We start from the raw sequence: 13053 nt of genomic DNA on the forward strand, positions 1-13053 counted from the left end.
AAAATAAAACGTGTTAAACTTGCCTGTTTCTGGGAAGTTTCTTGCCAATGATTTGACTTTCATTATGTTCTACAAGAAATATTTTATTATCACTTCTAAGCTCCATTTTTTAATACCTCAATGCACTTTCATGATACAAACATGCAGGGGTATCAGTCAATACTATGGCAAGAAGGTTGTTACGCTATCAAGGCTAATTAAATTCTTTACGATGTTTAAAGGAAAGGATCTCCACAAGCAAGAATCAGAAAGGCTTGAAGAAATAGAGAATAGAGAATAGGGCTGCCCCTTGCTGCAGCCCTATGTTATGGTTCAGATGCTACGTTGTATACTAGATTTTACCATTACTAAATTGGTTAAGGAAACATTTCTACTTCCAAAGAAGAAGAACCTTCCTAGTGTCCATGCATCTTTTGAATGATCAATTCAAAGATATCAACAAGAAAATTATCTAGCAGATTGCTTGTCATACTAGAGTGTCTGTACAACCACCAAAGAAATTAAAATTATATCTATATCACATCTTGGAGAAATTGTGAGCCTGATTATGAAAAACGACTCCATTATTTTTTTACAAGTGTGACCAACAAAATTCAGAAGTTGACAAATAAGGACCATCCTAATGGGCACATTCTAAAATGAATAACTGTGTGAACTTGTTGACATATTGGGTACGTTAACCAATAAAAACTGCAGTAAAGTTTGATTGAGATTGAAAGTGATACAAATATAAATGCATATTGAGACTGTTTAAAATGTATGATAATCTTTTTTATAGCACACCTGCTACTAAAAGGCAAAATAAGTAGAGATTACTTGATTGTTCTGGGTACAATTTTTCTACAAAGTCAAGGATTACTAACTTACCCATTAGTGTCAACCAAAAAGCAAATTTTTCACTTCAGTGGATTAATGAGTGTAGGGTTGTGCAACTATTTGCTCACAATGTACAATATACGAAGAACAAACCTCTCAAATAAAATGAGCTTACTTTATTTTTAAAGAAAAAATAAATTCATTAATTTTATTATATTATTACTGTACCTTTAATATATTTCCTGTAAGATAATTTTTCATACTCATCTAAATTCATATAATGTTTATTGACTTTGTTAAGTAGTTTTAAAAAGGAACTGAGGAAATTAAAATATAAAAAAAACAAGAGCTATTAAATTTATGAATGAAATAAAAAAACTAAAAGTTAATGAGAGTAATTCTAGTGAACTGCTGTATCAAAACAAGTAACTTTTTATTGGTGTTTACATATTTTATACATTTATATTATAAATTATATAAAAAATGTATAATAACATTTTTTATATTATATATTAGTTTTGATCTCTGGATAAACTATATCAAGCAATAAAATTAATAATATAACATATGAAGTATAATGAAAACTTACAATACAATTTAAGTTAGCAGATCAAGATCTTTGGTTTTGTTTCACTGCAGATGGAAAAAAGGATTCCATTTACTACAGTAAATCTGTCTACCAGGAATTCTGTACAAAGGTAACTGTTTTCAGTATTCTACATCATGAAAGTTAACTGTACTGTGGTTTAGAAAGGAAAAAATTATAATTCGGTTAAATAAATAAATATATATATATATATATATATATATATAAAAAATAATATTTTATTAAAATGAGTATTCCATTTTCATTTAATAGGGTATTTCAAAATCTAATTATTTTCAGGCACTTTTAAAATTGGATGTTTTACGTAAATCATATACAATCAATGCATTATGCAGAAATAATCTCTTACCAACAGTAAAAGAGCTCTTATCATTTGATCTTGAATTTGGTGTACCTATACAAACATTATACTAAACTACCAGAACAACCACTTTCATTATCATAATTGAATAAAAAAAATAAATATTGAATAAAAAATTGTTAAAATAAATCAGTATAATAATAAAATTAAAAACCTTTTGCAAGATCTACTTTTTGTTGTTTTATTTTTCCTTTTGATAAAGAATCAACTCATTTTAATCTAGAATATTACAAAAAAATTCTACTGCGACTCACTGCACATAGGCGTGTATGAAATATACACCACTATACACTGTCAACATAACCTAATTTTACTTATAATTTTTTTGACCTTAAATTGAGCCTAACTCAAAAATGATTTGACCAATCTTCATCAAATTTTCACAAGTACAACTTCAAATACACTACTACAGAATACCTATATTTTCATTAAGATTTTTGAGTCAGAAATTTTAAGTAAATGGTATTTTTGTATTCCTCATATCTCAAAATTTAAAAGAGTATTAATTTTCACCACCACTTCCACCATGCAAACGAAAGTAATACCATACTTTTCTTCGAAAAATCAGTAAAAACAGGCTTTAAATAACTATAGATTCAAAATCCTTTACATTTCAAATTTTTAATGTTGTGGCAAAATAAAAAATGAGTAACTACAAACTAATTAGTTTTTAAATTTGTGGTATTAATTATATTAAGTTGAAATTAAAGTAATCAAAAAAGCAGCTTGCAAAGTGTGCTTAAGGCAAGAGACATGCATTTGGATAAAAATAAGAAAAGGCAAGTAGAAAAATGATGTTTCATACTAATTGAGAATGATGCATGGTGTATTACCATACAGATCATAATCATGAACAAAACATCTTTACATTAGTATGTAGTCATTGTTTATATAATTTTCCACTAGTGTTATATGGAAAATTAAAATGGAACCACCAAAGAAACTATCTCAACAAAATAAAAATAAAATCATCCAAGAGTACATAGGTCAAATTGAGAACCTCCTTTTTTATATTGTTTAAAAATTTTTTAAATCCATTTCAAGACTTCACAAATGTATTTTAGATAAAATGGGAACAAGTCTCAAAAAAGGAAGTTACTGAGTTTGATTCAGTTGCCATTCTCGTCTAACCAGAGGCGCTAACCCCTAAACCCCTGCACTGTTCGTTATCCTCATAATTTTGAGAATAATACTGATTAATAACAATTAAAGTATTCAGGCTTTATAGAAACCTGAAAAAGAAAACTTTGAGGAATGAATGAAGAAACCTTTTTTCCTTAATGAATATCTTTAATTTACGAGAAATTATATTTTTAACAATTTAACCTTCAAGGAAGCTGGGACATTGGTCTGTGGCTTAAAACCTTCCATGGTATAATAAGAATGTATCCTGAAAATTTGAAAGCAATTGAGTAATTTTTTGTTTATCCTTAACAAACAAAAACCATTTTCATCTTAAGTTACATGAAAATCTTTTTACAATTTGTCAATAACACTTTTTTTACGGTACTTGTCTGTTATTTGGATGCCAGCTATTTTTCACCTTTTTTTGTCAAAAACTGCCATTACACTTTAAACTTAACATTAACTTAATATTAAAAATGTTTAGTTCTAAAGATATAAGACAATATTATATAAAGATAAATAATAATGCAGATACATCCACAATACTCAACAAACAGCATGCATCCAGATATCCGATAAGTACAGCTATTTTAACAGTTTAAATATGATAAATTTGCTGAAAAGAATCCCATTTCATTAAATACTGAAGACAAATATTATTTTTTTTATTTCTGATAACGAATAAAAACAATTGGCTAAAAAGTCAATTCCCTTGCATACAGATTTAAATTTTGTAACGCACAAGAAATGTTGTTTTTAACAGTAATTAACTGATATAATTACTCTAATTCTTATTCAGTTCATTTTTGAATTTGTATTGAGAGTAACAACAGTTATATAGATAAAAAAAGAATGAGTTTTTTATGCTTCAATTTCAATAATGTACTTAAAAAATAATAAGAATACTGCTGCTACACGAATGAATAATTCCATGGAGAAGAATACAATTCCATGCATGATTTCCTAAGCCTTTAGAAACAATCCATCAATATTTGTAAAGCTGAACTTAAATGTGAAAATAGTGGTGGCATTGGACAAGGTTAATGAAATCAGACAGGCCTACTTAGTAGTACTATTTACACTTCAAAAAAATGATCAACTTATAGTGGAGATATATTACTATAAAGTTTTCAAATTTCCATCAAGAAAAAAAATTTCGTTTCCGTTAGGTTGGAAATAGCAAGATAAAAATTAAGAGAGATTCTAATAGGACTGAAGTTTAAGTTTCATTATTAAATATTTAGCTGAAGAGCTCTATTATAAATTTATAATTCATTCAAAACAGAGCCTTATTATTCAGGTAAAGACAGGACGCTGTATATAAAAGATGTAATAACAGTTAAAAAAAAAATTCTCTTATTAATGGGAGAAAGAACTTTTAGGCTACCTGGAATAATATAAATATCACTGCTTAATAAGTAATTAGGTACTTTCACACTAAAAAAGTAAGTCAAAAATTTTCATACATATATTTATAGAAAAAAGATTATTAAATGACATCAAATACAGTAATTAAATATTGTTTTATCCTGTTACTGAATAGATCCTGGTGAAAAGATCTTTACTTGACGATCATTGAGTTTAAAGTGATATAAATCATTAATAGATTCTTTACAACTGGTTGAATTATTAATAAACTTTCTGTTAATATTAATACAACCGGAGACATCTGATGAAAATCCAGTTTTGAGTCCGCTAATTGATATACAATAATCTGCTACAAGATATAAATTTTTAAATAAAACACACTGTTCTTGATCCTTTTCATTGAAATATGTACCAATGATTAAAGATACACCATTATCGGATAGTAAACTTCGACAATATTTGACAAATAACAACACACTTTTCAATGGTAAACCTAGAAATAGTAAACTACTAATATCATCAATAATTATACAAATATTATTATTGTTATTATTCTTCTTTAATAAATTTACATTTTCTTTTATTATAAAAAATAAATCTTTCAAAAAACCCATAAAACCTTTATTGTAAGTATTACTATTGTTAAGATATTCGTTTACAATTTTAAAACCTTCTAACATAATTAAATTGCCGTTTTTTATATAACTACTGATATTAAACCCAAGTTTAATACTGATATTTTCATAATGTTCTAGACTATTATGTAACGATAACAGACACACATTGTTCTGAATTCCATCATGCAGTGACTTACTACACAATCCTTTCCACAATAAACTTGCTATCATAAAACTTGAATCACAGCCATTTTCTTCACTAATTACTACAAATTTATTATTGATATCATATTCATCAAATCCAAGTGAAGCACATAAACTTGATGCCATTTTTTCTTAATAAATAAATTTCTGATTATCTGAAAACAAAAACAATCAATTACTATTAATATTAATTAGTAAAATATTTGAATATGTTATTTAATTGTTAACTAAATTAATAAAAACAATTAATATTAAAATATTGTTAAAAAGTTTATACAAAGAGTGTAAATCAAAAGTTCACCTTTCCAAAAGCGATATCAATCATCTTAAACAGCCAACTCCCAGTCGAACTCTGATAACAATTAAAGTTTGTTTATGGTTCATTTCTCTTTCCATAAAACTCTTAACTGTAACCCTACACCTCTTCCGAGAACAGATTAGTATCTGAACAGGTTTTGATAACTAACAAAACTGATAACCAATTGACTATGCGGTGCATTGTTCGACTTTGCACTGGTCCTGTCTAAACCGTCTTTCTGTCACTGCTTGTGACACTATCTTGTTTTTTCCTGAAGCTAAGCACCTACTGTGATATATTAAAGAATGAACAAAACTGAAGTCAATTAACTGCTCAGAATTACCAAAAATCTAAATTGCACACTATAATTTAAGTGATCAATATGACCACAAACAATATGAAGATTTATCAATAAAGAAATACTATATTCTTATTCAGATACCAAAGAATGTTTAGGAGGGAAAGAAAAACAAAAAAATCATATGAAAATTTGATCTTTTGAAAACCCAATCTGTATTTCCTTAATTAACCATATATTGAAAAATCAAAGGACAATAACAAACATTTTATAATAGTGTCATATGACTACACTGTAAAGTAATTCAGCTTTCAAGCAAGTCTAGAAACTGACATTTAAATTTTTTCTTGGTCTATAACTTTGACAGGCAAAAATTTTAACAATAAAAAAATTCATTAAAATAATTAGGCTGAACACAGTATTAACCAAATATAGTTTGGCCAGATACCAAATGCTGTCGTTAAAAACTTCTACATTAAGAAATATAATGAACATAATTTCTTAGCCATATCTTCTGTATGGCAAATATAATCACATTCACAAGAAAAGATAACTTTTACTGCTGATAGCAACTGCGAATCCTACGGCTTAAAACAGAATATAATTCATTATATATTATTGCTGAAAACGTTTTTTGGAAACCTGAACATTAAAAAAATTAATTTCTAATATTTATGAGAAATATTTCTACACAATTTCTCACATTTTCTACAGATTATCTAAGTATTTGGGGAAATTACATCTAGGGGGATGTATAATCATATTAGTATTTTATATAAACTTAGTATATAGTATATTATATAAACATATAATATATAATTAATATAAACTACTTCAAATAAATCTGTATAATTATATTAGGCCAAATTTGTCTGCAAAAGTGTATTTAAGAAAAGATAACCTGCATTTTGAAATAAATTTAGAATCTATACATTGAATTTTCCGCATTCATTAAACTATTTAATCCATAACTAAAAACAAATACACAACTTAGTTTCAACATAACCAACTTACCCGAAAGAATCTCATATAACATCATCCTCACATTAAGACTCACTGTTCCCAACACTGTAGCTAAATAATTAGTAAATTTTCATAAACATCTTTTAAACTTTAGTAAAAGTAAACTTGATAGACTTAAATAAAATGATACAAAAAAAAATCGCACTAAAAATAATATAAATACGTCTTTTATTTCTTAATTAAATTTTGACTACTATACCATATAAACTACCAATAACTTGCTAACCTTTAATTTAGCGCCGATTTAGAAAGTCGAAAATTGAGAATTGAACTGGAATACTTTTTACGTGTTAGTGGGTTTTTAAGCTTTCGTATTACTATTTTGCCGTTTATGTTACCTAAAGTATTGTAATAGTATTTAGAATATGAGAGAACCTTCAAACCTGATGCTTGTGGGGAAAAGCACTTCGCAGAAAACGTAAAAGGAGAAAAATCTGCGTACTTCCTTGTCACGAGCTAAGTTTGTCTGGAATATTTATTATATTTTATTTAAGTTTACTTAGCTTCATTTGAAATACGAAGTCAAGGTAAATTAGGACAGAATGTGTACTAAGCTAAACATGTCTAGATACATTACCCAAGTGTATTTAGACACTATTTTAAAAATTTTCAATCAATTTTCGTGAAATTTCGCTTGAAATTAATTTAAGATCAGATTGAAATAAAGCAAAGAATTTAAAAAGATGCTTAAAAATAATGACCACATAATATCTAGTTTAAAAAAATCATTCATTTCTATTATTGAAAGATACTTTTTATGTAGGAATGGTTACTAGAAAAACTAAAAATAATGCATATACACACATATAAACACACAAACCGACTGATAAATATGATTGATTTTCATTTATCTGTGTATTTTAGCAAGTGTATGCTAACTGCTTTTTACAGCCACTGATTTGAAATAAATTTTGTATCACGTGTGAAGTACTAATATTGATTTTTAATCGAATCCAGAAACTTTTAGTATGACAAAAGCCCTACCACTCTGTCACGGTGGTTGGCAAAATTTTAGGATTTAAGGTAAACTTAAATTAATGAAAATTATAAAAAGCGTTCTTTTGTTTACAACGGTGCCACTAATGTTGGGAGGTTATAACCAGCGCAACTGGTTATAGCAAGCTAAATAACTATGTTCTGCTTCTTATCAACTAGACAATAAAATAAAAATGTTTAAGTTAATGGTGAACTTTAAGTAAAATGTGTACAGTTAGAATTTAGGATCTCCCACATTATGAAGAGGAAGCTGTTAGATTTTTGCAGGTTAGGTTAGGTTAATTTGAATAAATATTTCAATTTCTAGTTTTGTGTTTCTACTTTATTCCTAACAGATTCCAACAGCTATCATAAATTTACAGGCCTATTATTTAACCTTCCAACCACAATGGCACTGTTTTAATACATGAGTACCAAAATAGGTTTGTACAAAAATAATTTAATATTTTTTATTTAGTCTAAAGGTAAGCAATACTCTGTATTTGGTCTCTCTACTGCTGATTGGTTGAAGTGTATTATTTTGTGATATTGATTTTGATACATAATGTTCCTGTAAAATTTTATTAGTAAGTGTATTGGGTTATAATGGTTTACTTAGGTGCCTACTATTATAACCCACTGGGTTGATGTAGTGGTGAATTGTCATTGCAAATAAGCTGATTTTGAAGTTGAGGTTCAAATCCTAGCAAAAGCAGTTACTTTTATACAGATTTGAATAGTAGATCATGGATACCGGTGTTCTTTGGTACTTGTTTCAATTAACCACACATCTTTGGAATTGTCGACTGTACAAGACTACACTTCATCTACAGTCATACATATCATCCTTTGAAGAAATACCTTATGGTGGTTACAGCTAAACAGAAAAAGAGAGATAGGACCAACTTCTCTGCTATTTTAAAAAATTCCCAAAAAATAAGCTTTTTTTTTTTTTAGCAGCATATTGGGTTGTTCATTACCCAAGATCATAGTTAGGAATTCAACAGAAACTAAAAACTGATTTGTAATGTTACGTTGTAGGGTATGAGATTGGTAAGAGGGTACTGAATTTAACTGAGGTATATATTAAAATAATAATAAATCTATTATTAGTTTCCTAAAAGAAATAAAGAAGTACAAAGAAATTACAAAATGATTAGCTTTCATCATTTACTTTTGTTTCACTGTTTTTTTGCTTGATTGATACTGTACTCTTGTTTTCTTTGTTTTTTATGTTCTGAAAGTTCTTTGGTCTTATCTTTCTATGCACCTATTTATGTTTAATATATATTTATATAGACTGTAGAAGATGTATAGACATATACCGTTCTTTGAGGATTTCAATTGAAACCTCTCTCTGCATATCATTTTTTTTTTATTCAAATTTACTTATAGTTCCAGTAAATTGGGAACCAATTGTAAATTAAACACTGGGACAAAAAAAAGAAAAGTTGATCAATCTAATTACATTTTCCATTCCACCCTTTCTTGGCATTTAACATTATATCATAAAATACCGTAAATATCACTCTCCATCTGCAATATTTTTTTCACCAATGACCAGTAGAAATCTTTACCATATGTATTTCTTTCCAGATGGTATATTCTGGGGTATATAATATTGTTTAGAAAAAGCCAATTTGACTTCTTTCTAATCCCTCCAAATATCATTGTCCTCAGGCTTCAGACTCAATCTTATCATATAATCTATACATTCAGTTCATAGATTTTCAAATTATTTATTATGCATCTGGCTAAATTTTTAATAATAATGAAAAAATAATAATTTGGGCTCTTCACAGGAGTCAAAGACCTGTTGAATTATATAAGTATAAATGAAATTTAGAAAGGTATATTGAATATTCATAAATATGATAATAGATATATAAGTTTGTTACCTTAAAAAGAGTAAATAAATAAGGATAAAAAGCAGTGTCAGTAATTTGTATTTTTTTTTTTTAAATAAAATTACAAAAAAAATTTTTTTACAAACAATTTTTATTTAAAAAGATATGCAGAAAAGTTTTACTTACAGAAAATTCTATTAATTAAAATGTAAGTAAATTTTATAATTTTGATGTTACGGTAGTAAATTATAAACATACATTTTTTAATTATGGTGTAAATGTAGAAACTATTAAACTTTTTTAATTTTGATACATTACTTGTAAATTTGGTGTAGTTTGGAAATATTTTAGTTTATGATTTTTCCAGCAATGATTAATAAAATTATAATGATGAATTTAGTGATGATTAACATGATCAGTGGTTGGTGGGCAATGATGCCAAACCCAGTTGTGAGCAAAAATCCAAGCACTTTAACAATCATAAGTAGAAATAAATGAATTATATAATTCAACATACTTAATTTGTTATATCTCCTTTTACTTTTGTATCTTTCCTTATTCTGAATTAGAATGATTTTTAATAACTTTTTAATATATGTGATTAAATTAACAATGATGTAATACATTATTATTACATTTAATATTATTTCATAGATAATATTATTTCGGTTAGGATAAATTAGAGAATTTGTATTCTTTTCAGTTCATTTATTGTTTGGGGTTGCCCCATTAAGAAATATTTAAGGACTTATACCGAGACTTTAAAAATTAATCATCACAATGAGTAAATACAATAGATGATAATGAAAAAATTAAACATGGGACTTTGTGTTTAGCTTAAGCATAAAGTATGAATAATTAACTCTTTTTAATATCTCTATAGTTATAAGAACTAGGTACTTGCTGTTGCTAGTACTTAGTAAGTAGTACCTAGTACTAGTGCAAACTAGGTACTTTTATTTTTTTTTTTAATTAGTAGAACTTATATTAAGTCTACATGGATGTGTAGTTTAATTTTCTGATATAAATTAAATTATGTTTGTCATTATTTGCTGAAATTATTTTTAAAATGATAAAAGGGTTGATAAACTTTTTTTCTACGGATGTGTTATAATGTTTGAATTACATCTCTGGAACCTGTATCATAATGAGGGTCATTATGATACTGGTGTTCAACCAATCAAAAGCCTGCTATTTTCAACCGTTGACCAACTGAGTATTGTTAAATATATCAGTTGATTTTTTACTTAGATTTTAATCCAATTTAGTAGTTAGCAAGCAGAGATTAATTTGAAAGTATACCAATCTGTTACATTGTTTATCCTTTTGTTAATTATGTCAGATTCTAAGGAAGAAATGCCTTTAAACACTGATTACCACAGGAATGTAGCCTATTGTTTAATGTATTTTTTTGGGAAAGTTAAAAAAAAATTCCGTAAACAATGTATTATTTTCATAAACACGTGTTTATAAAATGTATTATATTCCATAAACAATATCAATATTTTCAATCAATATCAATATTTTCAATCAATATTACCATTATTTTTCCCCTCATAGAAAAAAATACAGTATGCAACTCTCTATAATGGCTATTAATGCACTCCTGAGATGTTTACAACACCTACCAAGGCTTGTTGCATAATGTACTACTTATATACACTAGAAAAAAGATGGGCCTATGGCCCGCCGCGAAAATGTTAAATAATTTATATTTTGTTCAACATGATTTTGTTGAATGTTTTTGTCAACTATAACTAAATAACGTTCATGAATTTAGCGTACTAACAACAAAAACTTACAACGAAAAGCTTCAAAATCCAGAACATTTTTAGCTGTTGCTTAAGTTATGATTTACGCGGCTCTTATCGCAGTGTTTTTTTTTTTTTTTTTTTATCACCAAAACCCAAATATAATTGTAGTTAAATCGTTCGTATAAAAATTTATAAATTGTTCGAACGAATGAATCGTTTGTAGATTACGTTGCCGCAGTGGTTGCCGCCCGGTGCAACCACTAATGCAACGTAATCCACTCTGCGATAGCAATAGCAGGTAAAATAAATATATAAGCACGTACATTAAACAATCCTTTTTTCATAGGAAAGATGCCTGCAGATGAAATTTTATAAAAGATTGGATTTACATTTTTTTAATAATTTTATCAAATCTGACGATTCTCAGTAGGTTACGTAATTAATAATTTTCTAATTACATATTTAGTATGTAAATACAATAATTTTTAAAGTACACTTAATGAATCTTCTTTCGAGTTGTAAAAATCCTAGACGGATCTTTGCTTCTTCTGCATCACTCATTCATTATTCTTGAATTTCGTTGTTTGTCAACAATTATAGCTTCCTAAAAAAAACCTTCATATCCTACAAAATATCTTGAAACTATCTCGTTCTAGTTTCCCTGTATTTCTCCTTCACTTTAATTCAAAACTTGAATTTAAAAAATATGAGTAAAAATATTTAAAGATCTATGTGTTCCCATTCACCCTTCCTTTATATCTTCTTTTTATGTGCTTTTCTTAACTAAGATATTCTCTGGGATTTAATGAAATATCTTCACTGAACAACATTTCATTGTTGTTTTTTAATCTTGATGGCTTCTAACTCCGGCTTATTTTACTTATCAGTTATCTCAGTTATCAATTTTTTTCATTACATTTTCGCCCTTATATTCTTTTCTGCTTTATTTCCAACAGAAAGTTTCAGTAGTTATAATCAGTGTTTTATATGTGTATTTTAATTTTGGTTTTACATAGAATTAACCTTAATTCTGTTATCTTTATATTAACATAAAGGGTCATCTTGTTTCCAGAGTTTCTAAATATTACTCATTCATGTATTTTTTTCTTTTTCATTATTAAAAATCTTTCAAAGAGTCTTTCAAATTCTGTTTTTTGTAATGTTTTATTTTTAATATTATTTTTTTTTTTTACTTTCTGCCATTAAATTATTTAATTTACTTTATATCACACTTGATACTTTTCTATTTTACTCTTATAATTATAAGTTACTAAATTACAGAACAAAAAATATATCACTTTTTATCCATGATGTGATATAAAGCCATAAAAAAATAAGGAAAACTTATAAACAGTAAATATTCTATTTTGGTGAAACATTACTGATTACTTAAGTTCAATTGTTTAGAAAGCCTAAATTAATTTATTTAGGAAAAATAAATTTAAAAAAAACATTAATAAATATTTTTTTTTTTATCATGAACATCTATTAAAAAATATGAAAATGATAGTTAACTAAAAAATTATTTCATGTCTTCACATGAAATAATGATTTCATGCAGTTTTATAATAATATTAAAAAAAAGATAGAAATGTATAATTTCAGTGTTGGCTCTCAATGAAATTAATGGATTGGCTATAATTTGTTACCTTATTATACCTTGATGTTACAATTGAAAATATTTTGGTAAAACATTTATGTTGTTTTCATAATTTTATCAGCTTCTGTCATTCTCTATTGATTCTATATCATACTCGGTA

The 13053-nt window shown here is 26.7% G+C and overlaps 2 protein-coding genes across 8 annotated transcripts in view; one reads left to right on the forward strand and one right to left on the reverse strand.

Moving 5' to 3' along the window:
• Positions 1–3053: 3053 nt before the first annotated feature.
• Positions 3054–6828, reverse strand: Elp6 (Elongator complex protein 6). 7 transcript variants are annotated; one of them, XM_075375503.1, is made up of 4 exons: positions 6596–6702; positions 5400–5684; positions 5092–5253; positions 3054–3174 (listed from the first exon to the last, which is right to left on the reverse strand). In XM_075375503.1, exons 3-4 carry the CDS (start codon positions 5222–5224, stop codon positions 3113–3115), a joined length of 195 nt encoding a protein of 64 aa, XP_075231618.1. In that variant the 5' UTR covers positions 5225–5253; positions 5400–5684; positions 6596–6702; the 3' UTR covers positions 3054–3112. The 7 variants fall into 7 exon arrangements, with proteins under 7 accessions (XP_075231618.1, XP_075231614.1, XP_075231616.1 ...); XM_075375499.1 differs by lacking the exon at positions 3054–3174 and having other exon boundaries at positions 4360–5253; positions 6600–6702; XM_075375501.1 differs by lacking the exon at positions 3054–3174 and having other exon boundaries at positions 4360–5253; positions 5400–5681.
• Positions 6829–6986: 158 nt separating this feature from the next.
• LOC142330457 (uncharacterized) overlaps positions 6987–13053 on the forward strand; it is a 32531-nt gene continuing 26464 nt past the window's right edge. The window contains exon 1 of the mRNA XM_075375697.1: positions 6987–7244. The gene's annotated coding sequence lies outside the window, so the exon portion shown is untranslated. The remainder of the gene's footprint in view (positions 7245–13053) is intronic.

Source organism: Lycorma delicatula, chromosome 9, assembly GCF_047948215.1.
Source record: "Lycorma delicatula isolate Av1 chromosome 9, ASM4794821v1, whole genome shotgun sequence".
Taxonomy (NCBI): Eukaryota; Metazoa; Arthropoda; class Insecta; order Hemiptera; family Fulgoridae; genus Lycorma; species Lycorma delicatula.

What these genes read in the sequence shown, in the direction of transcription:
- Elp6 (XM_075375500.1), bottom strand. Translation starts at nt 5,224, where the DNA reads ATGGCATCAAGTTTATGTGCTTCACTTGGATTTGATGAATATGATATC.